At 48.2% G+C, this 23,533-nt stretch overlaps 1 protein-coding gene across 1 annotated transcript in view; it reads left to right on the plus strand.

Annotated features, from left to right (window-relative positions):
* LOC309405409 (uncharacterized protein) overlaps window positions 1-23,533 on the plus strand; it is a gene marked incomplete at both ends in the record, with an annotated part of 64,581 nt that overhangs the window by 2,482 nt on the left and 38,566 nt on the right. Inside the window, 5 exons of the mRNA XM_082000179.1 lie at window positions 1,077-1,254; window positions 3,393-3,593; window positions 5,099-5,163; window positions 6,310-6,440; window positions 7,201-7,394. Coding sequence (XP_081856305.1) covers window positions 1,077-1,254; window positions 3,393-3,593; window positions 5,099-5,163; window positions 6,310-6,440; window positions 7,201-7,394 — 769 coding nt within the window. The remainder of the gene's footprint in view (window positions 1-1,076; window positions 1,255-3,392; window positions 3,594-5,098; window positions 5,164-6,309; window positions 6,441-7,200; window positions 7,395-23,533) is intronic.

Here is a 23,533-nt window from a genome sequence, read left to right on the forward strand (position 1 = left end):
CAGGGGGATGGGGAATGGGGGTTGTGGTCAGTTCATCACACACTGTCACTGCTGCTCCTTCCTCTTCAGGGGTAGGACTCCTCACCTCTTCCCCTGCTCCAGCCTGGGGTCCCTCCCACAGGAGACAGTCCTCCATGAATTTTGCAAATGTGAGTCCTTCCCACGGGCTGCAGTTCTTCACAAACTGTTCCAGCCTGGGTCCCTTCCATGGGGTGCCGTCCTTCAGGAACAGACTGCTCCATCGTGGGTCCCCCGCGGGGTCACAAGTCCTGCCAGCAAACCTGCTGCAGCCTGGGCTCCCCTCTCCACAGGGCCACAGGTCCTGCCAGGAGCCTGCTCCAGTGTGGGCTTCCCATGGGGTCACAGCCTCCTTCAGGCATCCCCCTGGTCCGGCATGGGGTCTTCCATGGGCTGCAGGTGGAGATCTGCTCCAGCGTGGAGCTCCATGGGCTGCAGGGGCACAGCCGGCCTCACCATGGTCTTCCCCATGGGCTGCAGGGGAATCTCTGCTCCGGTGCCTGGGACACCTCCTGCCTCTCCTTCTTCACTGACCTTGGTGTCTGCAGAGTTGTTTCTCTCACATATTCTCACTCTTCTCTCCAGCTGCAATTGCTGCATGCCAGTTTTTCCCCCTTCTTAAACATGTTACCCCAGAGGCACTACCACTGTGGCTGATGGGCTCAGCCTTGGCCAGTGGTGGGTCCATCTTGGAGCCATCCGGCAATGGCTCTGTCACACACAGGGGAAGCTTCTAGCAACTTCTCACAGAAGCCACCCCTGCCACCCCCCTGCTACCAAAACCTTGCCAAGCAAACCCAATACAGGGCATGGGGCATCTGTTTACACTGCTCAGGACATGATCACAATCAATTTGAGTAGAAATTATTTTAGGAGAAAGCACAGTGAAATGAAACTCCTGACTATATTTATTTCTGTTGAATGAGGTGAATAGATTTGCCTCGTAGAAGCGTTCCAAGTTATGTGGCAGTCATACAAATTGAACACTGCTGTGCTGCGGGTGGAAGTCCACAATCTTAAATAAACTGTTCAATTGACCACTTTCTCAATTTCTCCAGGAACCAGATTATAATTACAGAGCTGAAGTAAAAAAACTCATTCCCCACTTGGAATATTTGGATGAAATACCAGCAAGCCAGACTGCTCTCCATCCATCCAAGAAGATGCATGAGGATTGGCTAATCATGAAGGAATCCATCAAGGAAAGTGGTTTAGCTGGAGACATTTCATGGTTAGGTATGTCAGGTTTCCTATCAGGGTTCGTTTTTCAGTTATGATCTGTGAAAAAAAAAAGATTAAGAGCAAGCTGGCCTCTTTAAAGCCAATGTTTAATTATAGGGAAGGGACAAAAAACATTGTTGTCTTCACTTGGGAAGTGAGGAAGCTGGAATTCAGCACAGTGCAGATTTAAATGAAAGCTGTCCTAAGCTGGGTATCAAGATCAGAAAAATGCATATGTCTTCTAGAGCATCAAGCAAATCCAGCAGTAGCTGGGAGTCTGTACTTAGCATTCATTCTGCATGATGGGAAGAAGGAAAGCCTGGAAAGGAATGTTTCAACAACAGCTGTTCACAGCCCTTTCTATGGTAGCAGTCAATCCCATGTAGTGTGGATGTAGCAGGATTTTCTTCTCCAATTTAATAAAAGGAAAGGGAATTTGGTCACCACCCCTGAATGGTAGCAACATCCTAGCAACAGAGATTGCGTGGTTTCGTAATAGATCTGTTCCATTTTCTTTGCCTCTGTGATTAAGTCCATTACATTCATTAGTAGAGAGTAAATGGTTTGAAAATAAAACTGTTATCTCCTTGCCTGCAGCGTTGGTTATAGTTCAAATGTCCATGCTTTTATGTATCATGCTACATGCACTTTACAACGTACCATTAAATATTACAAATTATTTCCTATAACTGCTCCTGTTACTTCCCATTAGCATGGGCAATACAGTTGGCTTCCCAGCCCCCTCAGTTGTGGTTTGCCTGCCAACTGTACTCGATTAAAAATTTAGTTTGTTTTCGAATAACTACATATGTTTGTCATTTACTTAATCCCTGTGTGTCCAAATCATTAGCTGTAATAATAGTTATGGTAGGGAAAAAATTGTATTAAAATCTGATCCTGCATTGATCCTGCTTTGGCAACATCAGCTATGGTTCAGAAGACTAGTTAACAAAGTGGGCTGACAGAAACAGTAGGGACAAAGCACAAAAGTGTGAATTTGTATTGTTTCCTAGTGTAACCAGACTTACATTCCTGCCTTCAGCTATAAACTGATGAGCTCAAATGATCAGGTTCAGACATCCCCATATTTTTTTCTTTCCTATAGCAATGTTCACTTGGGTACTTTTCACGCACGGTGTGTTTGATGGGTTTGTATTAACAACTGCTACCAAGATATTTTAAAGGTCCCTAACACTCAGCTTGGAAATGGCCATATTGTTACAAAGCTGATTGCTCCACTGTGAAGCTGGTAGATCCTCAACACTTTACAAAGCACACTATTCATCTAGGCACTAAAATGAAATTCACTCTCCTGTGGGTTGTTAGCTGCACATGCTGTTCTTACAGCTGTGCTGTGCTCCCAGGACAGCCAGCAGTTGGGCAGGTAAGAGGACAAGGCTCTGTCTGCCTTTGCTAGCTTTTGTATAATCCACCTTGCCCAGTAGCATTAAGAAAAATCAGTTTTCACCTTCCTTTCTGTGGTAGACAAGCATCTCTCTCTCTGCCAGTACTGGAAAAATCTATAAATCACTGCCATTCCCAGATTTCTGTAACTCCTGGTCCGTGGTTTGCTCTGATTAACTAATAGCTCTGGTAAGATCACCATCACCATCTGCATTGTGCCTGGGCATTTAAGCAATGTATTTTAAGATTGGGGGCTTGGACTGTGCCTGTGGCAGGCCTTCAGTGGTTCCCTCACAGGCAGGTGGGCAGCAAATGAAAGGCAGCTTACTCTTACCGTAGGCATGCAGGCAGGGGAAGTAGCAGAGCCCTGGACCCATCCAGGCTCATCTGTGGGGCAATGGAAGGCAGATGGTGAGCACAGAACGGTTCCTGATCCCATGTTCAGCCAGCAGCCAGTTTCTGGTGCCCAGGAGCAGGAAGAGGGTGGGAAGGGACTTTGGTTTAGTTGGGGGTCCCCAGGTCCTGCTGTCTGCAGAGGACAACTACAGGGGACTGTGTGCAGCACCAGGAAGCCCTCTGTCTCCAAGCTTGACCCTTTCCAGCATGTTTCTTGTAGCTGCAATGACAGATTTTGCTGTTCCCTACAGCTCCAAGTGTGCAGCAGCAGTCACCTTATTGGCAGTGTATGGTGATGGTGTGGTTTGAAGCCTTGCATGTCTGTGCTTACACTAGCAAAACCTCTCTCTTAGATCTGTATCTTGGGGCAGTAGCAAGGCAGCCTGGATGCAGCCCAAGACCCCAAACAACCTCCAGACCTGGAACTGCGCAGTGGTCTGCTAATGCAGGGAGATCTAGCAATGCCCGCCTCTTGTATGGTGGCTATCCTCTTCCAGATTCCACTGTTTCTGATGAGCTGTTCACAGAAGATGACTCCAGTGATTTGACACATGGTAATGTATGTTTTTTAATCCTGTTCTTTTCCACACCTCCTCCTCCTTCTGAATGTTCTTGTTGCTGATGAAAGCCTGTGTGCTTTGAATACCACCCACCCATGCCACTGCTACATCAGGTTCAGCATATGTTTTCTTCCATGGGACTCACCTGCTCTAGTATGGGCTTTCCTTTATTTCCCTCTGCAGCAGAAGGTAAAGTCATCTGGGCTTCCCCCTCCTCAGCCCCTCACACCTATGCATTACGTGCTGCTGTCCCTCTTGACAGCCCCATACTGCAATGGTTCTTCCTTTATGAAGTTGCCTTTCACACATCGTCAAAAGCTGTCCTGCTCAGTCCTTTAAATTACACATCAGCCTAGCTGGGGCTCACTTAGGTCACATCTGGGCACAAATTGTTCAGTAGTAGGAATGTAATCCAAGGTAGTTCTCTAGAACGGCGTGGTAATGCACATTCACTCCCTGCTGGAGCATCTGCTCAAACTATGTGTACTGCAGTCTTGTACTGCAGCAGCATCACTAATGTCAATGAGTACTTTCTTTTGGGTATCCTGGGGGGGGTGCCTCAGCAAGAGGAGACAGTTCCTTGACTTCACATACCTGATATACAGGCTAGCCCAAAACACGAGTGTACCACTGCCCTTTGTGCCTTGGCCACCTGGAAGTACTGCCAAGTTAGCAGCTCCTGGGGGCAGCTGGATGGAAAAGGAGTTGACTTCTGGCACAATATTTGGCACATCCCAAGACATCCTTCCCTGGCTCCTGGAAAGACCTTGACAGTGCAACTGCACTGGCCTGTAAAGTGCAGGTTAGACGGGAAGATGCTGTTTGTTTTCCCATCATTGTGGGCTGCTTCTCTCAGATGCCAGTCCCACCTCAGTTCCTTGCTGTAGGTAGGACTGAGGATGATGAACTAGATGAAGCAATGCAGTGTCAACAGCTGAGTGCACATTCATAAAAGTACGTGGAAACTGGATGCAGCTTGCCAGGGAATAAGACCATGATTTCACGTGCACTTGTAGGTAGCTGGCACTACTGACACTACTGACAGACAGAGTTTCACCCAATGTTCACTGCTTCTTCCTGAACTTTTGCTGCCGTGTCTCTTGTTTTGGCAAAGAGAGCATCTGCATAGCCACATGGGGAACCTGATTCTGATCGAGATCCAGGTGAAAAATAACCCAGCAAAATAAACGAAAAAAAAAACAAAAAAGCATATTTAGTTTTAACCTGGATCTGTTTCCAGATCTGACTCACCATGTGGCCACACAAATATTTGCACCAGTACAGTGGAAGAGGCAGGGCAGGAGAAGGAGACAGATTCTGGCAGAAACAGAGAAACTGCCTCTTAGCAGCAGTGTCAGGCCATGCCAGCTGACACCGTGAACCTACGCCATGAAATATGACATCTTCCTGTCTATGGGAAATGATGTTGACTGATTTCAAAGACAGCACCATTTGTTAAACACTGGAGTAAAATGTTTTCTTTTTTCCTTTTTTCTTAGGACTCAGTCAAGTTATATGTGGGAACCCCACCAAGGCCCTTCGTGCAAGGAGGCAAAAGCTAGGTGTATGTTTTTCTTGTATACTTCATATTCCTGCTTGGTGATGCCCACAAATCCTGAGATAAACTGAACCCCCACTGTGGCGTGTGGCAGCTCACTTTCATCTGTAGCCCAAAAGCCCCCCATCATACAAGTGGCCTTGAGGAGAACAGAGAGTCTCTTGCTCTGATGTTACAAAGGTGCCTATGTGCTAGCAGCAATTAATCATCAGCTGTAAAGCAACACGTGAAAATCATGTATCTGCTGCTGGCGGTGCATTTCCTATTGTCCGGGCTGAGTGAAGCACAAGGCAGGATTGCAAAATTTTATGGTATTTCTGCAACAGCTATTAAGCAAAAGATTTTTTTCAGCAGTGTTCCGTTGATGTTGGTGTAAATAGTCAGATCACTAATACTGTAAGGTCATCCCTATTTACCAAACAAACACAAAGCCAAAGTTTGTTCATCTTGGTGGGGTGGTACTCCAGCCCTGCAGGCCAGCCTGCTAATTTAGGCAGTAACTTAGTGAGAAAATACCCATGCATGTAAGGGGCTGCGGTCTGGCTTGTCATGGTTAGCTTTTATGGGCCCTGAGGTTCAACATGGCATGGATGCATGTGCGTATGTTTAAACAGGCTGTGCTAAATCAGGGAAATGACATACACAGAACACCTGCATCCCTGTGCTGTCAGCAGCCTCACTGAATGCTGACAACAGATGTTAAAGAACCACTGGAAAAAATGTGTCCCTCCCTTGCCTCTCTGCTGCCACTGCCTAAGCACTGGAAGCTCTTCTGAAACAAATTTGAACATTTGGGTGAATTACAGTGCGTCATAAACTAGGATGTGGAAGGGGACTGCGGTCATATGCTGAATGGTGCAGTTTCTGTGGTACTGGTCTTAATATCCTTATTGGCACAGATGCTACAGGCTGATATGCCAGTGAGATATAAATGAACATTTTTGTTACTGCCACCCTGGGTTCTTCAAGCTGTAACAGTGCACGTGACTGGGGCGTGGGGCTTCTTAAAACTGAAGAGCAAGAAAATGGTGAGGGGTGATCTGAAAACTCAGGAGTAACAGCAGACTTTGATGCCTTCTAAAATCCACAATCTAGAAACGGAGCTAGCAAGAGCTCCTGAGGTTATCCAGATAACTTCTGTCATTTTTGCAGCCACCTGCAGTGAGCCCTTTGAAACTATGCAGTCTGAGAACAGAAAACCTTTACAGCTGTGGAGGAGGAGGAGATCTGCACCAGGAAGATGGGTTCTCTGAACTGAGAGCACGGAGAGAGCAGCACAAGCGGTAAGACCACAGAAGAAATCTTGTCATGCCATAGAACAGGCATTCATTTTCGGCTGTAATAATAAAATAAACTCTTTGGCCACCTGGTGGCGGTTTCAGGGGATAGTCTTGGCCTCCTACCTTCCCGTCCTTGCGCTGGCAATCCCTCCATCAGTCCTCCCCGCTGGAGGACCTGCGGGGTGGGCAAGGGAGAAGAAACCTGGGGGAAGCTCTGACCGCTCTTTAGAGCAGGCTGAAGACCAGCATAGGCAGGGTGGGCTCGCTTGCTTAGCAAGAGCAAGGAAATTACTTTTCATAACTGGTAAGACATTCTTGGCCCTGACAGTGTCTATCTTCAGACAGTGAAACAAGTGAAAGTGGATGAGGTTTTCTGCAAGCATCACATTGGCCTAACCAAATGAAAGGCTGAAAGGAAAATAATGCCATCTATGAGATTCCCCTATCTCATGGACAGATAATGGTTGTTTTGGAAGTAAAAATGGCTTTATTCCTCTGAGCTTACTTCACTGTGTAGTATTTTAAATCTGCCCCATTTCACTTGATTAACTTTAGGACACTTTCAGATAATCAGATGCAGGCAGCTTAGATGACTGGTCTGTTTAGAATGATTTTCCATACCTCCAGGAAAATGGGCAGTCGCAGCGGGAGACTAAATCCACTGCCTGGGTGTTTGTCTGTGTGGCCATGCCAAGCTGCACTTGGCTGGCTGCATATTCACAACTCAAAGGCTAACTAAAGGTGTGATACTGATGTTGACCAGGTGCCTGCAAACAGGCCAGCAAGAAAAAGCCACTCAAGCACTGAAGGTAACTCTTAGTGATGAGGAAGAGGGTGAAGACTGCAGCCTGGCTGACAGCTGCGAAGATGAGTTGAGGGAGACCTGTGATGAGTGCCTCATCGAAAGGATTTCACTTGATTCTTCTTGCCACTCCTATCTCTCCCAGTCTTCCTCAGGTACTGGACCTAAACCTCTGGGGAAGGGTTAGCATTGGGTAGTGACACGTGCTACTAACCATTTGTAGATAGGTATATTAGTAACAGCAGTGTTTTATGAGATCTGGCTTCTGTGCTCTAGAGCAGCAATTTGGAAATATCATTGCAGAGCCAGACCCTAAGTAATCCATTCCAGTTTTTAAGCAGGACATGGTGGCCAGCTGTGTTGACCATCAGTTGATATATTTCAGCATGGATCTGTAGAATTAAGAGGGACAAAGCTGATCCTACACCAGCTTAGCATCAAGTCTAGAGGAAGGACCTGCCTCTCTTTTACCTTGTGTCATTGATTTATGGCAGTGCCATGTGAGTCTAAAATACTGTCGTTCCAACTGAGCTATATTTTACCCCAGTTGGCACTGATGGAAATAAGGGCTGACCTAATGATTAAGGTTTAACTGGGCAACTGGGAATTCTGGAAAGATATGCAACGAAAGGGATGCATTCAGTAAAGACTTTAAAAATGGAACATGCTCTTCTACTCAGGAACAAAGCCAAAGGCCTCTCTGGAATTACATTTACATGAATGAAAGCAGAATTCCAGCTCTTCACTACTTGTTGAATATTGTCTTTAAGAATATTAGAAACATTAATAATGGTTATTCCAAATACATATCAAGTAGAGGAGCTTACAAAAGTACAACTTTAATCTATTTCTGTTGTTAATAATAACACTTTTTTTTTCTCAATAAATATTAGCATGTCAGTTTTCATTTTACATTTCTTTCAAGGGCGAAAAATGTTTCTATTGAAGTTTGGAAACAGAAGTACCATTAAACTATTCAAAGCCTCTATGTATTAACAGTAATATAAACAATACCTCCTTAACAAGAGCAGAAGCTGTTTGGAAAAATCTAAAGGAATGGCCTATTGTCCAGTGACCACAGAAGCCTTAGATTATGATCTCATGGTCTCTTTAGATTTAATCTGATCATTTTTAGATTTAACTTGATTTCTTTAGATTAAGTACGATTTATTATGATCTCATCATCTTTTCAGATTGAGTAGACAATGCCCTAAACATCTCACTGTGTACCAGTGTCATGCCCTACAGGACTATAAAAGTGAATGTTTGGGCATAGATCTGCCCATCTTGTAACCAAATCTGCTAGGATCTGTCTCTACAAGACTGACGGAGTGGTTTGAAATCTAGAATTACCTAAGCGGGGAGCTAAGGGAGGGGGGCAGATGACTCAGATCCCAAATCACAAGCAGCTGGCCATAATAACCGAGATTCAAATAATCAGAAACACAGTAGCCTTTGCCCACTGTCACTAATAGACATATATATTTTGCAGAGCAGATGATACCTGATAAAGCTTTAGCAACTGATAGACTTTATTCAGCAAGACAGTTAAAAATACACTTGACTTCTGCGACTTGAGGCTGTGTCAAGATTTGGAGAGGTATTTAAATGCCTCAACACTTAACTTCAGAAGTGTGTCCTACCCAATGTAATTTTCTCATAGAAGAACTTGTAGCTGGGAACAATCCTCCTGACCAGGAGAGGACAAGTCATCTGAGAAAAACTGATCTTATGTAAAAAAGTTTGCAGCTTCAGATCCATATAATCTGCACTGTTTAGAAGTCGTTGAGTGTTATTTTGGGCTCTTGAGTCAGGCATACCAATCTTTCAGAGTGTCTTTACTTAAAAACAAAATAAAAAACCCCATGAAGTGTGAACATTTTGAAAGCATATAGTACAATGGAAACTGTTCAGTGAAAATTTTATATCAGCTTTATGTGGTTACCTAAGCAGTAAAATATATCCCCATCAATTAGGAGCTATACAGCTGAACTTTCTGGGCCTGGGTTTTGGTGGTACATTCTTTAGATTCTGTTCCTGCCCTGGACCATGCACATCACGCGCTTAGGTACAGTTAGTTCTTTTAATAGACAAGAGCAATCGGATCCCTCCTATATATAGAATGGTTTTAAGCATATATGTATGCACATTATATTCCTAAGTCAGCAACAAGATTTTTTGTCTCTGTATGTTGCACCTGAGGGTTAAATGGGCTAAAATACTAACAGCCAGATAGTAGCCCTACATGTAGTGCAATATTTTCCCTAGCAGTCAGGCACTTTCTGTAATTTTAAGGCTAGCCTCAAGATCTTATTTTTACGCCTCTGCCTCTGATTAAAAAAAGTGGATCCACTCATCTGTGAATTTCACATTGCTGGATGGGGTCCTCAGGTATTTAAAACCAGTCAGTGCAAACACTGGCCAGGAATGATGCAGGTATGATCCTGTCTGAGAACAGGAGGGTGGGTGAGCTGGTCCCTCTTGAGCTGTGCACGGCTCGTGAGCAGTTCCTGTGCTTGGCACATCACCAGCACTACTGGCAGGGAGGCTGCCCGAGTAACCGAAACCCCCGACTATCAAAGGAAGCAATTCAACAAGGCCAGCATTGCTGTGTGCCCCAGGACACATATGCCCACCCAGCTCCATCACACAGCATTCTCTGAAACATTTTGCTTACTGGGTCAGTCATTTAGGAATAAGATGAACTGTAAATCACTGCACTTCCCCCCTGTTTCAGGTTTGTCACAGGCTCAGGAAGGTGCAGATTTCTCCAGCCTGAACCATTTTCTAATTCCGGTCCCTCCAAAAAGCCCTTCACCTGCATCTGTAATGATTGTTGCAGCAAGACCCAGGAAAATGAGGAACGACAGGGTAAGACACCTAAAAATACCCAGCCAAGAGGATGACAGGCAGTGGACACAGCGATGCCAGTCAAGGGCTCATCACGAAACTTCAGCGCAGCCTCTGGGCAAGGAACTTGCTCTCCTGAGACAGCAGCACAGTGTGCCGGCTGCCTCCAGATCCAGAGGGCACCACCAGCCGGCTGGGAGCACTGGCTGGCAAAGACCTATTTCAGGACCAGCAGCAGTTGTATCAACAAGCATCAGGTATGTGTGCTTCCAGCAACGCTGCCTGCAGCATGTCTGGGGAAAAGAGAAGGGACTTCACAGCAGGAAAAAGCATACTTCTGTGTTGCCTCTGGAGTCTCCTGCGTGTTCTGTAAAAAGAACTCCTTTTATTTGTGCTGACATTTACCTTTGTCCATCTAATGCTAAATGAAACATTTTCTCGTGTTCCTTATAGCTTGAGCTTTGGAAATTTTGTATTTTCTTGAATAATAGCACAGAATTTTCCTGTGTTCTTACTGTTCCATTCTCATGTTCCCCATGCAGGGCTGATGCAGAGCTCTTGTAGTGGTGCTGGTTCAAGATTTTCCTTGGGTAAATCCCAGGACAAGTTCCTGACATCCCACTTCAGTTTTTTTTTCCCTTGAAACTTACATTAATCCATGTAGAAAGAGCTCTGGAAAATACAGTAGGCATTAGAGAAGTGTCACATGCCCCAAAACATGGTTATTTCTGAACCCACTTACTGTAAGATTAGCATTGTGTTTCTTCTTTGAAAAAATAAAACAGGAGTTGTGACATGACACCTTGACTTTGAAGTTAACATAGTCGTTATAGAGCAGTATAGGCAGAGAGCACGTACCTTGTCTGGGAAGCTGGTGTGCTTTGTGCTGCTCCCAGACAACTTTTGGTTCATTTTTCAGAGTGGGAGATGGCAAAGCTGGTGGTGAGAATGTAGATATCCAGACCCAGAGTGCAATTTCACTGCAGTGTTTCTCTCTTTTCCTTAGGCCCATCATAGATGAGAGCCCTCCTGGAGAGATCAACCACCATCAGCCAGCTGTTTGCTCATCCACAAAAGCCTTGGAGAGGTTTGGGCTGATGAATGCCGCTTGGCCACTGACTGCCAGGGCCATGCTGCAGTCATTGCCAGACAGACCCACTGCCTCAACAACATCCCAAAACAAAAGTCCCTGGTCCTAGAAGATACCAAGGTGGCAGTGTGTGTTGGAGGCATTTACACAGCACAGTCTTGAAGGAATGATGCTATCTTTCAGCTGCTTCTGCAAGCTAAACACAGAGCTGTGCAAGTAGAGCCATTCAAACAAATGGCATGATTTTCCTCAATTAAGACTACAGCTGGTCCAGAAATGCTTTCCTTAAAGAGCACCCGCTGATCAGCAGAAGAGCTAATCAACCTCTTATTACAGGAGAACGTGGTTATTTTTGCAGCCTTCATGCACTAAAACAGAACAAGTCCTGACATATTTCCTCTCACCCACACCATGCCCTGCTCTGTGAGTCAGGCAGGGACACTAAACCAAGCAGAGCATGGAGCCTGCGGTTTGTGGAGTGGGCTGGAGGAGGTGAGGGACACAGGGCATTCCCTCTCACACTCAGCCACCTGACCTACCAGCAGTCCTGCGATGTATCTTTTGTAGTCCTGGATGTTTAACATGCAAGGGACAAAGCCAAGGGCTTGAGAAGAAGCATTGACCGGAGTAGGTTGTAAGGGAGGGGTGCATTGGCCAAGGAAGAGCCAAGGAAGGCTGGAAGGTTTCAGAGCTTATGCCCCAACAGGAGCTCACCCCATTCACAGGTGTCCAAGGTTCTTGTTGCCTGCATTGCTATGGGAACAATGCTAACCAAGTGGCTTGTCAATATTAACATGTTTGTTTGCTCTGTAGCTACCTGGAAGGATTTCCCTTGCTTCTCATGGATAAGACATTACATACCGGAATTTCTCAGCATAGCTGACCTCTGTAAGAAGGTGTCAGAGCATCCCCTGCATATGCTTTTAGAGTCAAGCATCCCACCTCTAGTTTTTTTAAAACAAGTAGACCTTCCAATTTCATACAACTGAACAACTTTTAAGTAATGCTGCAGCAAAGACAAAGCAGGGAAGTAAGGGAATAACCTCTTGTTTTTTCAATAGGGCATTTGCTTTATATTCATGTGATATTCAAAACAGCTGTTTTAGTGATCCAAATGATGGATCATCATCAAAGCCTTACAACTTTTTTGATGTTGCAGTCTGAAACCAAGCGTAATCACATTTTTTTCCAGTTTAAATTACTATCTTAGACATATATTTTTAAATCAGTTGATAAAACAGTAATTACATGATGAATTAATGAATAGGTTTATGTCTTCTTTCTACTGGTCAGCTTAATACAGAGGAGCAGAATAACAGAGAAAACCCCAAAACTTCAGCTTGTCATGGTGACAGTTACACCACTTTTTCCTACAAAAGAGTCTGGAGCTTGAAGCTAATTGGCCAATTTTGGTGAGTCCTAGAGGAAGTCATCCATCAAAAGTCATTAAAAACTGTGTGGCATGTGATTCTGTGCAATACTATAGATGCAGGCAGGATTTCCTGTCAGATGTCACCCAACAACAGTGCCCGCGTCCTTAAACAGGCTCCTAAAATTGATTTTTTGCCAGTGTCACTGACCATGACCATCACCCCAAAAAAGGGAGGTGGCCTGCAAGGTCTCTTGCTGTCACTAGAAGAAAGACAGCCTTGTGGTGTCATCCTTGATTAAGCCTGAGGGGCAGTGGAGTAATTTTTCATCTCTGCAATGGTTTCCTATGGCCCAGGGACAAATGGTGTGCTCTGAGAAGAGGTGTAGCATGGTCTTACACAGACAAAGGCAGTGGCTTGCTCTGACCCATCCCTCAAACAAGGCATCCACCACTGGCACGTCCTCTCCCCATTGCCATCAGAAGCCTCATTGTGCCTGTGCATCCCCAGCTGGAGCTCAGCATGATTGTCCTAAAATTAAGGGAGTAACTGAGGTAATTTTTTAAGCATACAGGGGACGAAAGGCTTACAACAGGATCCTCCTGCATGGCACAGCGTAAGCCAGAAAAGTAAAATGTCAGATTCCTGGATGGAGAGTTGCGGTATCATTTATAAATGTAAAACCTTTGCCTGCGGAAAAGTGACTGCACATGCAACTAGGCAAGCCACCGCTTTAGCTGAATTTGAAGAGCAAGAGGAACGTCTTGAAATGGACGCTAGAGGGAAGAAGAGAGTCTCACAAGTGTAACTTAAAAGTAAAAAGACTCTGAAACCAAACCCAAGCAGCTCCAGAGCGTTTGGGAGGCGTTCAGCACACGGTGAGCTCAACGTTTTCTTTTTTACCTTCTCCAGCATCCAGTGTGCTGGCCTTGTGTGATTCCCCCAATTACGATATGCTGGCAGTGGCTTGCTGTGTCACACGTGACTTTGATTTATTTGGAAATATTTCCTTAGGAAACCTTCAATGCCCACAAAATGTAAAATCCCTGACCCCTGCCTCAGCACTGGAAAGCCGTGGTGCTATAGGGTACCAGTGGTGCTATAGGGCATCTGATGATGCTACATGCAATCCCAGCATGACTTAAAGATATGATCTTTGTCACAGGCCACAGCTGCAAGCTGCAAGCAGTCTCTAGACCATGCATGGCTTGAGTTCCAGCTTCTCCTCCCTTGTTGACCAGGGACCTCTTGTCTCTGGAGCCCAGCAGAGCTGGCAGAGCTTCCTGGGGTCTGTGCTCCCCAGCACTGCTGGGCAAACCCCTGCTGCTTGGTCTGCCAGTCTGAAACCAGTCCTCTCCCAGCCCAGCTGTGTTAAAGCTCTCTGCCACTTCTCTTCCCTTTATCCCTACCCTCATCTCTTCCATCCTTCTTCCCCTACCCTGCTCCTGGTTCTCACCTAGCTCAGGGTGGACCCATCAGCCCTTACCAGAAAAATGCTGCACACCAGGAACAACAGCCAGGATCATGACAGGGTTGTCTTCTGCAGGAGAAGGGGATTTCCTGAATTAGTCACCAAACCTTCCCCTGTTCAGAAGCTCAGTCTCAAGAGCTGCTGGGACCCTCCAGGGAATGTCTCCTGCTGCCTCCCCAAGCTGGGGCTTCACAGGGATAACAAGGAATTAAAAATATTCAGAGGTCTTGTAGTGTCAAAGCAACAAATATCTTTTTCCTCTGGATGATCACTAACAAATTGATTTTTAAATGGAAAAAAAAAAAGAATCTAATCTAACAAACTCTCTTTTCCCTGATTTGTCCTATCCCTTTTATTTTATCTAGTGTCAGTTTTGGTGGTTTTGAAGAAGAAAATGAGAGGTATTGCCTTCCCCTTTCAACTGCTATTGCACAATCACAATTTTTTAGATTTTGAACAGTCCAGGAGAAGCAGGAATCCAAACACAAACCTTTGGATTAGATTAGTGGCACGGAAAAAACAAAGGAGAGGCCCTTGCTGCTGTGGAAAAAGTGATAACTTTAGCTTAAGATCGAGCGAATTTGTGAGTGATTTACAGAGGAAGATGAGCAGCAGGAGGGGTCGGGTTTGGGATCAGCTGCAGCTAATTCACATTGGATTTTATAACTGGCTCTTCAGAAGGCATCGCCTTTGCTGTGCACCGCACCACAAGCACATGGCCAGGTGGGAGAAGCCACTGAAGGTGTAACCCTGACTGGAGGAAGGCCTGAACCCTGCGTGCACTGGGAGATCCAAGCTGCTGGCCTCCAGTCTGGGGGCAGCTTCCAGAAACCCCCAATGTCTTGTGGGTGGCTGAGGTTTTGGGTCAAGGCCTTCTCCCCTCTCTGTACCCAGCAGATGGCTTGGGCAGTGGTGATGGTGCTAGGGAGAAGGAGCAGCTCGTCTGTAGGATATAAGACCAGGTAGGGGAGCAGGGAGGTCGTAAGAGTCAGGATCAGTGTTAAGTACCCAACAGGACCCTGCCCAGCCTTTCCTGTGGTGTTGTCTTTGCCTCTTCTGCCTGGTGGAATTCAAGGGGCAAGGAGAGACAGGTTCATAGCAGAGATGGGTGATATTTGAGCTAAGCCCAACAGGTCTACTCCTTGGTGACTCCCCAACTTGATGTGCTGGCCGACCTGACCAAGCATGATGTGGAGGCTGAAAACCTCATCTTGGGCCCTGGGTACTCTGCCCTCTCCTCTGCCCTCAGCTTCTTGTCCCCCTTGTAGTCCCGCCCCTTTTCTCTCAGGTTTCTGATGCTCCTGCTCCTACCTTGAAGCTCTCATGACGTCTTCACAGAATCACAGGTTGGTTGAAGTTGGAAGGCACCTCTGGAAGTCATCTGGTCCAACCAACCTGCTCAAGCAAGGCTACCTAGATCCTGTTGCCCAGGACCATGTCCAGATGGCTTTTGAATACCTCCAAGGATGGAGATTCCACAACCTCCACGGGCAACCCACTTGGGTTCAAGGCGTGTTTGCAGGGTCATGTTTCTGGCAGTGGGTAGCTTTCACTGCTTCCCCATTCAGCAGACCAAGGGTCTCATTGCATGGCAGAAGCGGCTGTATCCCAATCCTGCCTCTTGCCATGCCCAGCTGCACTGAGGTGGTTTGCGGAAGGGAAGGGGGTTATGCACACAAGACCTGGGTGCTCCTATGGTTGCAGCAGGTGTCTGTTGAATCCCCAGCTCAGCAGCCCACCTTCCCATCTCAACTCTCAGGTGCTGGTGGCCAGTGCTCCAGGAGCACTGCACTGCTGCGCAGTGCCCCCTCTGAGGGTGATGCATCCATGTGTCCAGGCTCTGGAGCATGGGCCATGGGACGCCAGCGTGGGAATGCTGCCAGCCCTGAGCAGGAAGACACAGATGAGCAAGGATGGAAAGGGTCTGCAGTGTCATGCTGATATTTGGGAATGTCCTGTTCATAGGACAAAGTTGCAGTATAATCACAGAATCACAGAATAACTAAGGTTGGAAAGGACCTTCAAGATCATCAAGTTCAACTGTTAGCCCAATGCCACCATGCCCCCTAAACCATGTCTCGAAGTGCCACATCCACACATTTTTTGAATACTTTCAGAGATGGTGACTCCCCCACCTCCCTGGGCAGCCTGTTCCAATGCTTGACCACTCACTCAGGGAAGAAATTTTTCCTAATATCCAATCTAAACCTCCCCTGGCACAACTTGAGGCCATTTCCTCTCGTCCTATCACTAGTTACTTGGGAGAAGAGACCAACACCCACCTCACCACAACCCCCTTTCAGGTAGTTGTAGAGAGCAATAAGGTCTCTCCCCTCAGCCTCCTCTTCTCCAGACTGAACACCCCCAGTTCCCTCAGCTGCTCCTCATAAGACTTGTGCTCCAGACTCCTCACCAGCTTCATTGCCCTTCTCTGGACACGCTCCAGCACCTCAATGTCCTTCTTGTAGTGCAGGGCCCAAAACTGAGGTGTGGCCTCACCAGTGCCAAGTACAGGGGTACAATCACTTCCCTACTCCTACTGGCCACACTATTTCTGATACAGGACCAAGTAGGTCTGCAAATCTCAGCCTCGCTGCTTCCCTCTCTTCTGAGGTGTTGGTGCAGTGGGTAGCACCTCCAGGTTCAGTTGTGTTTTCAGGTCACCCCCATACCATCAGCAGTTGAGCAGCATTTCAGCCTCACAGGAAGGCAACAGGAGTCCTTTTCTCCTGCCCATGGAGGTGTGTTACCCAGCCAAGTCCCTGAGCAGCACCTCGGAGCGCATGGGGCAGGGGGTCAGCCCTCTGGCAGGACCAGCATTTTACAAAGCATCAGGCCAATTCCCAGATGCTGAAAACTGGTGTTGCCTCCCCAGTCTTCACCCAGGCCAGCTTACACGTGCTAGCTGCAGAGGTGGTCTTTCACTCTCCAAGCACTGTGCCTGTCTTGGCAAGGATCCTGGGATGCTGGCAGGGTTTGACTGGTTTATTTAATGAGAGCTGGGGCTGCTACCTGAGCGCTGGGGCTGCTACCTGTCACACACAATTTATTCCTGTTCTGGGTCACAGAGCTCAAACCATCTTTCCTATTTCCAGTACTTCCACTGCGGCTTTGTTTACAGCATCATTGCTGTTCAGCAGCTGCCCATGCTGCATGTCCAAGCGAGGTACCAGAGCTGAAGGGCATCTCCCAGGCTTCCATGGGACCAGCAAGTGCTCAGAACATGTCTACAACCATGTCCTGCTCACCTCTGGGAGGCATCACTCAAAGCTCTTGGCTTCGGTCAGGGAACGGTGTGCTTTGGTCCTGGCATGTCAACCCAGTGGGTCCAGGGTTCCTCATCTGCTGCTCAGGCAGATGTTGGTGCTTTTCACTGGAGCCACCAGCTTTTTGTGATGAGATCAGGTTGGCTTGGGATAAGAGACCCAGGGACATGCTGGTGTTGATCTAGGTGAGCAGGCAGGTGCCGATTCACCTGCTGTCAGGATATTCATGTTGCTGTCAGGGAGGAGGCAGCAGCAGACAGAAAATAAATACAGCTCAAAAGCAGGAGAGGGGGTGAACATAAGGTAGCATAAGAATATCTCTGCAGAGTAAATCCTAACCACCTAAGCCCTTGCCCCTGGTCCTGTGGCATCTCCAATTTTAGCCAGTAGCACACGCCCAGAGAGAAGCTATCAGAGCATAGAAGCAGGACAAGTGATGTCTCCTTCTTGTTTTGCCCCGTCTCTGTGGCTAAGTGCCTATTGCACAAGACAAGCAAACATCAAAATGGGCCCAAAATGCTCTCCCAGCCTCCAGCAATCTGTAGCTCAGTGGCTGTGAATTTAATCAGTGAATTTAAATCTTTGCATTTAATACATGGCAGATATGGTTAGGTTTTTCTCCATTAAGTCTCATAGGCTTCTTTTTGAGGGGTAGTATCCCTTCACCACTCCTTGTTCCCACGCTGCAGCCTGAAGATGGGATGCAGCTGGCACAACTGACAATAGCTCCACATTTCCGAAGACTTGTTGTCATATATATTTTTTTTTTAATAATGAAAGCCCAGAATAATAACAGCCACAAGGGGATACAACGTTTGTTTTCCAAGCGGTGCAGAAATTAAGAGAGGCTGTCATTGCTCCTCATTCACAGGCTGTTAATCACCTTCGAATTTCCCCACTCCCCTCTGCGCTGCCGTGCATCACCTCTCCCCTGCCCTGTGGCTTCCCCAGAGCAGGCTGTCCCAGGCCGTGCCCGTCCCTGAGGCTTTTCCCTTCAGACCTGCTTTGGCTTGCTGGGGCTCACTGGCACATCCTGAAGCCGAGGGCAGCTGTTTGCTCCGGCTCTGCCATCTCCTGCCTTGTCTCGCAGGGGCCGGCGTGAGCAGCGATGCCTCATGCTGCTGGTCCTGTCTCCCTGTGCAGCATTGGACACGAGCTGCCAGCATGCCTAGATGATAAATTTGGATGCTCACCCTCTAAACCATGGCATGCAGGCACTTTGTGTTCCAGCCGTCTGCGTCCCCGCTGCCCCGCGCATGTGCAGTAGCTGACGGCTCCTGCCGATCTGCAGAGCCAGCAGCAGAATCGTGCCTGGGAGAAGGGACCAGGAGGGAGCACAGCCAGCTCCATCCCTCTGTAACATCCCAGCCAGTGCCATCCTCTCCCTGGCATACCCATGCCCCCGAGCAGGCCGCAGGCACCATGTAAGATGGATGAGTTCCTGGTGCTGTGGATGAAAATACTTGCACCCAAATTCCTGCCGGCGCTGCGGAGGGGAAGAGCTGTCCCGGCCTTGTCCCCCAGTGCCCTTGCCAGCCGGTGAGGACCCGCTGAGATGCCGACTGCCGCTCCTCCTCACGGCTCAGCCCTGCAGCAGCCCGCCTTTTCCTTATTTGTTTTTCTCCCCTTGAGAGCTATTCTTTCCCTCCCATATGCTGTAATAATTACAGGCGATAACTTAACAGCTGCTCTGCTATTCCGGGCTCAGCAGAGCCATGCGCCTCCGCCTTCCCTCCCTCCCACGGCTCCAGGTCAGCGTCTTGGCTCCAGCAATCAGGGATTCCTGCAATTTCTGCCACTCAGGAGGATCTGGACCCTTTTCCCCTCCATTGCCATCTGTCTCCCGCCTGCCCACCCCAGCATCACCAAGGAGGATGGGGACTGCAACATCCATCTGTTACCACGGAGAAAGCTGAGCAAGCAAAGGGACACACCCCGCATCCCAGATGAAGGCCAGTGGAGAGGGTGTGAAAGGGATTTTCTTGTATATTTGTTTTATTATGTGTCTGGTGCCACTTGTCACACAGCGGGTGTCTGCTGCAGGCGACAACCACCACCCTCGCTGACAGAAGCCCTCTTGCTGGAAGAGGTGGTGGCCTTAGACCTGGTGTGGCAGATGCCACCATCACAGCCAGTAGACCAAGTCCACATCCCTCAGATGAATGTAGTGCCATCCCTCCTCCCATGCAACAGTGGCAGTGCAAAAGCAATTACTTTAAAAAAAGCTTGGGTTTGGCTGCTTTGGTAGCAGCCCAACACTGCAGGATGCAGCCGACTGAGCTAAAAATGGTGCAGAGATGGAGAGCAGAGCCAAGAGGGCCAAACGCGGCTCTTTGGTGGTGAGCAATAGTAGTTGCAAAACCAGACTCATGTAATTAAAGGTTGGACCTTGTGTTGTCCTGGGCTGACCCCAGAGAGGCCTTTACTAAAGAGATAAGGGAAGAGTAAGGAGGCTGCCCGTGGCCTGGAGGTCCTCTTCACTGTCCTGCGTTGCGTGCTGCTCCACCTGTGTTGACGCATGCACACACAGCCCCTGGTCCCTGGGCATGCCGTGCTACCCTCGGCATTGCACCATGCCGCATCCCGCCCTGGGGGCTCCCAAGGAGGTGATAGGCCCCTGCATGGCATCCCCGGGGTCCAGAGTAGCACCCAGCCCTCCTGCTTTGGGTGTGAAAGGGTTTTTTTCTCCCTTTACAAGATATTTTTGCTTACAGTTTATCCAGTTGCTGAAAGCCCAGCATGAAAATATGGCAGGATGAGGAAGCACTGCATCTCCGAGCATCCCAGTCTCTCCCTGGTCAGTGATGCTGCCGAGGCCAGAAGCATGTCTCCAGCACAGATGAAACTTCCCAGAAATGTTTCAAGACAGCCTGATCCGTGGCGATGGTAGCGAGATGCGCGAGTCTCTGCTTTGTGCAGCCTCATCCAGTCCAGAAAAGGCTGCGCTCTGCTTCCCAAGCAGTGCAAATCCGACGCCCGCCTGCCTGCTCCCGCGTGGTCCCACACTGGCCACTTCCCATCTTCCAACAGCGGCATTCCCAGCACTGCTGGCTGCAGCAGGCTCGGGACAGCAACGAAGCCCCATGGCAACCTGAGGCAAGTGTCTGCAGCGTGACCAGCACCTGAATTCATTTTTGGCAAGCTGGGGTGCAGGCAGGCTGATTGTTCTTCCTCCCTCATGTGTGCTTGGCTTCACTGAAATAGCAAAATGCTGGGGACTTAAGACAGGATTTTATTTAGGGATGAGGTTTGCCATCCCACAGTGGTCCTGGCTCTTCACCCTGCACAAACACCTCACCTCCACATGGAGATGTGTACCGCAGCAGATGACATCTTTCCCTACAACCAGCCAGCCTGTCCTTGCAGGCAGCAGATCCCATGGGATGCCTGGGGCAGGTCTCCCTAAAGGGGTGGGGGCGGATGCACAGAGGCTTTTCACACAGCAGGGTGACCATGAAAATCACATCTCTCTGCTTTTGGGTTGGCAGCCATGATGCTCTGACTTGAATTACTCTCCACGCAGAGGACATTTGGAAGAGGTGACATGGTGCTTATCTGAGCTGGCTTTGATGATTGGTAGCTCTGTGGGACCACCAAGCACAGGCTTCAGTGCCGGCGCTGGTAGCTGTGGGACACGCTGGAGGACCGCTTGCCGGGAGAAGCAACACGTGCCTCGCTTACACCTCCCACGCGGGAGTAGGCAGCCCCGGGAAGAGGCGGCTTGAAAAGCCTGTACCATCTCGTACGGCGAGCTGGCAGCTCCATCTGGCTCTGCTTCGGTGGAGCTCTCTGAGGAGTTGCCAGGGGTGGCCAGCGGGGTCTGTGGGTGGTGTGCTATGAGCAGGCGAGGAGGAGGAGCGGGTGGGATACACGTGCCCCACACTGCCAAGTTTCTCTCAGAGGATGCTAACTCTTCATTAAGGCAACTGGTCGATCCCATGAGAGGGATGGTGAGTTTAGGGGCCCACTTACGGTGTGTTGCTGGTGCTCAGCCGGAGGGGAAGGTGCTACAGGGGCTGCAGCTGGCCCCTACACAGTGACCTGGGGCCATGCTGGGCTTCATGCCCAGGAGCTTCAGCCCACAAGCACTCCGAGCCACTCCGAGGCAAAGTATCTTTGAGGCTCTGCTCATTTTCACGGGTCTCGCACTTTGCTTTTACTTTCCCAAAAGGCCGTGACATTTTTTTCTTGAAGCTGGCGATGTGATAGCAGAGTCCTCATCGAAACAGGGCAGCTGGAGTATTTGTTAGGACAAAAATACATAGGGTTAGCCCCGTATCCCTCGCCTCTCTGAGCCCAGGCTAATTCGCAGCAAAATTACAGTCCTTATCTTCATCCAAGTTTTGCAGCAAGGTAACTGCAGCCGCTTGGTTATTGCTTTCTTAGTTTCAATCTCTTTGATCATGTGCCACGATTAATCTGATCTCTACGAGGCGGGATGAGTAGGAGTCAGAAGCGAAATTGTAATCATCTGTGCCTTTGGCATGCAGGAATGGAATAATTTTGTAGTCTCATCTCCGCGCCGGTAGCTCTAGGAGAAGCCCCCACCACTTTAACAGCTAGCAACGCCAAGCAAGGCTAAGGGACACTAATATAAATGGAAATACTTGGACCCGGGTACCATCACTGTTCCTTGTTCACTCGTTTTTTCAGGGTGCAGCATCTCCATGGTACAAACCACCATGGTCAATGCCTGCAAACCATCTGGTGTCAATGAGATCTGGACACAGAGACAAGTCCATGATAAGCTCCCTGCAACCTTGCCAGTGTTCTCACCTGCCACGTCGTGATACCAGGCAGAGGCAGTTAATCCCCAGCATCGTTTTGTTGCCTGAGTCAAAGGAAACATGCATTTTTATTGGGCTGGGAGGAAGGGGGCAAGTGGAAGGGGCATGGGGAGGTGACACCATGCTGTCCAGCCCTACCCTGGCTCTCCTGGCACTTTTTCCTTGCCAGATCTCACCAGTACAGCACCGGCACTGGTTTTTGCTATCCTGACAGCTGGGATAGAGGTGCTTCCTCATGTCTAGCCCAGACCACCCATGCCCCCACCACAGAGCATTGCTTTTCGTTCTGCCTGCACCAACCCGGGTCTTCACCACAGCCCTTTCTGTATTTGAAACATCTCCTCAGCCTTTCCTTTCCTACACAAAATGATCCCAATTCCTTTAACGACCCCTCCCTGATCACTTTGCTCCCCATCTGGTTTCATGCCTCTCTTGAAAAGCATAACCAGCATAACAGAGCAGAGATAACCATACACCGTCCAACGTGGCATGATTAACCCATATCACGGATTATGACTAAAACCACCTTTTATATAGAAATTCTTCTATCCATCCTCCATTTGTCCAACTGGTTATCCCATTTCACTGCACCCTCACTTCTATGGAATTATGTTCTGGGGTTTTTTTCCAGATTCCTCCTCCAATTTCTCAAGACCATTTTCAATCACAATCCCTTTCTTAGGTGTGCCAGCAGTTCCTCCCATTTGCTGTTATCTCCAGACTGAATACCTAAATGGGTTAAAAATTTTGGGCCCTCTCTGTTTTAACCAGAGCAACTAGTAAATATGCTCCATGCACTCCCCATATAGTGTTTTTCATCTCTACAATCATTCCCCAGACTTACCTATAAGAATGTTTTATCCATAACAATGCCTACAGTCTTACTAAAATCAAAATATATTGTGTCCTGCTTTTTCTCTCTCCACAAAGCTGGTAGCTCCACCGCAGGAGGTGGATGGATGGGTTTGACACAGCTCACCCTCGACAAATCCCAGTTGGTGATGGCAGGGGATAGTTTACACTTGCTCCACGCACTGGAGCAAAAGCAAAAACCAGGCAGAAGATGTGAGCAATGGGAACTGCTCTCCATCTGATGTTTCACTGTATGGTCTTGGTTGCGTTGGAGTGAAGCCCAGTGTGTCACGCCCAGTCTGACTGGCCTTGCTGATGGTGCGTGATAATAAGGAGATCTGCTGTGGATTGCATCTCCCTGCAGTCTTCCATGCACTTCACTGCAACACCAGCACCTCCCTGCCAGGCAAAACTGGTGTGTGATCTCAAAAATAAGCATATCTCAAGGGAAGAATTAAGACGAAGGCTATCCTCTGTCTGGCTGTCCCTCTGGATCATCCCCCAGCCTCTTGCCAGATGCCAGCCATCACCGCTGGTTATCAGTAACTCTCGTCTCCCCTTCCACCCCCAGAGGCTGGCTCTTTCTGGGAAAAAAAGGGCACGTTTCA

Source organism: Phaethon aethereus (genome assembly GCF_964289735.1).
Source record: "Phaethon aethereus genome assembly, chromosome: 5".
Taxonomy (NCBI): Eukaryota; Metazoa; Chordata; class Aves; order Phaethontiformes; family Phaethontidae; genus Phaethon; species Phaethon aethereus.